General features: G+C 34.3%; 1 protein-coding gene across 4 annotated transcripts in view; it reads left to right on the top strand.

The window, feature by feature from the left end:
* LOC125041778 (myosin heavy chain, muscle-like) overlaps positions 1-4,787 on the top strand; it is a 16,885-nt gene extending 12,098 nt beyond the window's left edge. For all 4 annotated transcript variants that reach the window (XM_047637063.1, XM_047637059.1, XM_047637060.1 and 1 more), the window contains exon 3: positions 3,818-4,787. In XM_047637063.1, the coding sequence (XP_047493019.1) occupies positions 3,818-4,009 (192 nt within the window). In that variant the 3' untranslated portion in view covers positions 4,010-4,787. The remainder of the gene's footprint in view (positions 1-3,817) is intronic.
* The last annotated feature ends 213 nt before the right edge of the window (positions 4,788-5,000 follow it).

Below are 5,000 nucleotides of genomic sequence, written 5' to 3'. Positions count from 1 at the left end.
TTAACAAACAAATGTGAGTGCACAACTTAACCTGAACTTTTGGAAATCACACATATACTTGTATTTACATTTAAAGCTACAACTCTGCATATAACTCTCTCCATCAGCCACTTGATAAAGCAATTTTTTTTTTTTACAAATACGAGTGCTTTTATTTTAAAATATATATTATGATTTTCTTAGGTCGAATTTTTTTTTGTTAAAGTGGTAAAAAAAAAGAAGTAAAGTTGTTTATCTTAATGAGCAATAGCAGCAATATAATAATACAGGTTTTCATAATAATAAATATAATAATAATAATAATAATAATAATAATAATAATAATAATAATAGTAATAGTAATAATAATAATGATAATAATAATAATCATTATTATTATTATTGTAATGATAACAACAATAAAAATGATAATAATAAGAAGAATACAAATAATAATGATGATAATGATAATAATAATAATAACAATAGTAATAGTCAGATACTGTTATTACTACTATTATTGACAAAAACAAACAGCAATAAAAGCAATGATAATCATAGGAAGTTAATGTTAATAGTAATGATTATAATCGTGATGATAGTAATGATAACTACAACAATAGTAATAATAATGATAATAATTGTGATGGTAAAATAACAACAATATTGATGGAACTATATCAAAATTGATGATGATAATGATAATAAAGATTAGATCAATTATTGTTTTTAAAATGGCATGGAACAACAAAGCATTACATATTTTCTCTGATTTCCCGTCATCTGTTGTACTTTCGCCCATGTTGCAAGCGCTGAACCCTGTCTGAAAATAGATACATCTGACGTAATGCACACTCGAAAGAAAAGGGGTTTTGCAATGGAAATAGTCAGTTGCAACATAGAGCGACTATTGTTGCCCAGGGACCGTTAGGCTTTAGCTTAGAATTAACTGATCTGCCGTGAAGTTTATCAGGGCTCGTGGGAAAATTGCCAGGAAAGAGGTTAAATCTTTGTGTTTACGTGGTTCTGATCATCCAGGGATACGACACGCCAGGCTTCTGTAAATAGTTCAGGGAGAACACAATGGGGAATGGAAGAACTTGCGCGGCCGTGGACGTGAGTGATGTTCTGTCATCGAGTGATTTTATGTCAATGTTTATAATGGATGAGGTGAAAAACTAAAACGTTTTTGATGTTTGGTTATTTGGTGAAGGTTATCGTTTAATAAGAAGCACACAAGTGAAGACAGAGAGAGAGAGAGAGACAGAGAAAGAGAAGAGACACACAGACAATGAGATAGAGCAGGTAGAATAATAGGAGACGGACAGACAAAGAAAGAAAGAGAAAGTGAGCGAGAGTGCTGCCGTATCTGTTCTTGGAACAGATCCGTTCAGCGCACAATAAATATCAGTCACTGTCTTCCTTTAACGAACCACAGAATTTTGATGGCTTTCTAGCGCCTTGGTCACGACAGCCAAAGCAATTAGTAAATATAATACAGTTGCGAATATTTGACATTTCTAAAACGATTTTTTCCTTTAGAACAACTCAAAAACGTTTTAGAAGAACATTCAAGAGTATTCTTTCAAATAGTGTAGTAAAACGGTTTTTACTTTTCAAACAACTTAAGGTGTTTAAGGACATTCAAGAATATTCGTTCAAATGATTTAGAATTCTACATTTTTTTTTTTTTCTTTTTCTAACAACTTAAAACTGTTTAAGGACATTCAAGAGTATTTGTTCAAATGTAGTATTCAGTAAAGATGCATGGATATATCTAAACAAGGAGTGTCAAACACGTGGTCCGCAGGCCGTATACGGCCCGCCACACTCCTACGTGTGGCCCACTACACATTTGTTATTTCAGTCTTACGGTCGGCCGTTTTACATGATTAATTAAGCCTTCGTCTTTCAAGATTATCACCTATAATCTTCAAATATTTTTTTTATTTTTTTATTATTGTCTTTTTGTAATGAATGAGAGCCTCCTACGTTTTTACGTTGACCATATGGCCGTTTCGTCGCGTCGAATCACAATTATCTGGCCCGCAACTGTATACTAAGGCAAAATGTGCCTCTTTGGGGTAAAAGAGTGTGACAACTCTGATCTAAACTTAGATATATCTTGTTTTTTCCTTCACCCTCTTAAGATTTCATAAGCGATGAATAAAGAAAACGCGTGGTATTCATCCGTTTTTCCTTACGGTACTAGAAAGTAATATAGCTCACTCTAACACAGGCAGAATCAATACAAACTTTGCTGTTATGCGTTGGAAAGCGGTTTCGCCTCATTAACGTTTACTATGGTTATTGAATGACGAAGCCATCGAGTCAATGTTTGCTCTGAAGTCAATGGAGTGAATGAATATGATGTCTAATGCTTCCTAGACGTAAAAGTATAGACTTTGCATATAATAGATTGCTTTGGAGAACATATATTTATATATATATGTTATATATATATATATATATATATATATATATATATATATATATATACGGGTATGTGTGTGTGTGTGTGTGTGTGTGTGTGTGTGTGTGTGTGTTTCCATATATGTATATATATATGTATATATATATATTTATATATATATACGGGTATATGTGTGTGTGTGTGTATCCATATATGTATACACACACACACACACACACACACACACACACACACACACACACACACACATATGTGTATATATATACATACACACGTATATATATATATATATATATATATACATACATACATATACGTATGTATATGTATATATGCATAGACTTTAGATATAATAGATTGCTGTGGAAACATATATTCAATATACAAATATATGCACGTATATATTAGTTTGTCTACTGTGTGTGTGTGTGTGTGTGTGTGTGTGTGTGTGTGTGTGTGTGTGTGTGTGTGTGTGTGTGTGTGTGTGTGTCTGCCCCTCGTCAATCAATAACCATAGTTAACGTTAATGAGGCGAAACCACTTTATACACACACACACACACACACACATATATATATATATACACGTATGTATGTGCGTGTGTGTAATATATATATATATATATATATATATATATATATATAATACATACACACATATGTATGTATAAATGTATTTATATTTGTATATACACTCAACAACAGAACTGATGTGTGTATATGTATATACATATATATAAATATATATATATGTGTGTGTGTGTGTGTGTGTGTGTGTGTGTCTATCTATCTATCTATTTACCTAAATAGGGTGTATAATATTTATATATATATTCACATACATGTATACATATATATATATATATATATATATATATGTATATATAAGCATGTATTTATATATGTTCGTCTCCATATATATGTGTTTTGAATAGGCCTACATATACAGTGTACATTTACTTGTATGTTTGCAAAAAAAGGTGAATATACGGCGAAAATACAATATCGTTTAAACATGATAGAGGTTGCATAATATCTGCGTATGAGAAATTCTTGTGGGCGAGTTTTTCCATGTATATCAGATTCACTCGTTTGTGAACATATCCCGATTCATTTTCAAGTATGTACCATTAACTTTTTATTTATTATGAGATTAGTTCTTCCCATTACTCCCCTCACTCCTTTCAGTGGACTCCTTATTCTGAAACTATCGCGAGCCTCGTACAGTAGGCCTATGCACGTAATTGTGTATTAAAGAAGCGACAAATTTCAGCTAAAGACCCTCTCGAAGGAATATAAAAGTGTGCAGTCAGTCGCGCGTTTTCACTCTTTAATGGACCATAATCGCCCCTGTACGCCCATTCCCATGCCCGGTCTGTGATAGGTGTTGGTGCTCCTCCCGCAGGCGGCGGAGGACCGTAGCAACACAGCCAAGATGATGGACCGCGTGGCAGAGTTGCAGAGGCAGCTGGTCAGGTGTGCCGCCCAGCTGGAGGAGGCCAAGCACTCCGCCGCTGTCAACTTAGCCAAGTACCGAGAGGTGGAGCTGCAGAAGGAAATGGCTGCCAAGGAGCGCAAAGGAAGGAAAACCTACTAGGTGGCGCCCCTGGCATAACGCTATCGACTCGGCTGTTGACGAAAGTCGCGTTCGATAGAAAAACGAATTTTGGATTGAGTTTGGCAGATTTGGAATGAATTTAACCCTTGGCAGAGATAACCATAACCGTAGATTTGTTTACTCTGTGGCTTAGAAGCGACTCAAAATTATGGACAGTTTGTGTTGAGTGTTGTGTGCCCTTTTAAAGCTTTCGTTAGTCCCATGAGCTTAAAAGATGTCACAGACGCCTTATCTGCGAAGATAAGGCCATGGTATACGAATGGAGGAACAGTCAAAATAAGTCTTAAAACCATAACCATTAATTGTACTGAACCAATATAGTATAGCACCGCGAAATCAAAGCTGGCGCCAACACACCATGCTACAGAACTTATACTAGTCCTTTGATTACATATAAATCTTTAGGTGGCAAACTTTCGAACGAACAATGCGAAACAGAAATGATAATCGAAGCCTCTTTCCCAATGCTAAATATACCAGAAGCAAATATTTCGTAGTAAAAATACAAATACATCTAGCAGTAGGAGAGCTTTAGACACTACTGGCAGTGTGATTGGCAGTGAAGGATAATGTGACTCAGTTACGATTGTTTCGTTGCAGCGAAAAAAAGTGATGATTTAGATTTTTAGAGGCTCATCCTTTCCCTATTTCCTCTTTATGATTTTTTTAAATTCAGTTTTGTGATGTTTCCCAATTCCTCAATATTGTTGTGAATTTTGCAGTAGTTTCGAATAAATGATAGATACTTCAATCAAAATGTTTATTTTTCCAATTCCCTCGGGTTTTGTACCTATGTTTTTCCCTTTTTTCAAGAATCTTGATTGTGAAAAAATTAAAACTCACACATTGCAAGTGTCAAATCATGCCATTTATCTTTCCTCTAGGTAACGCTAAAATTGCAAACTCAAGATTTTTTATAGGCCTACCTAAAAACAACAAGAAAAGATTGGTTCCATAAACTCCCCAAAAC

This window comes from Penaeus chinensis, chromosome 31 (genome assembly GCF_019202785.1).
Source record: "Penaeus chinensis breed Huanghai No. 1 chromosome 31, ASM1920278v2, whole genome shotgun sequence".
NCBI classification, from domain to species: domain Eukaryota; kingdom Metazoa; phylum Arthropoda; class Malacostraca; order Decapoda; family Penaeidae; genus Penaeus; species Penaeus chinensis.
The sequence above is the reverse complement of the archived record's forward strand: the minus strand, read 5'-3'. Positions and strand labels throughout refer to the sequence as shown.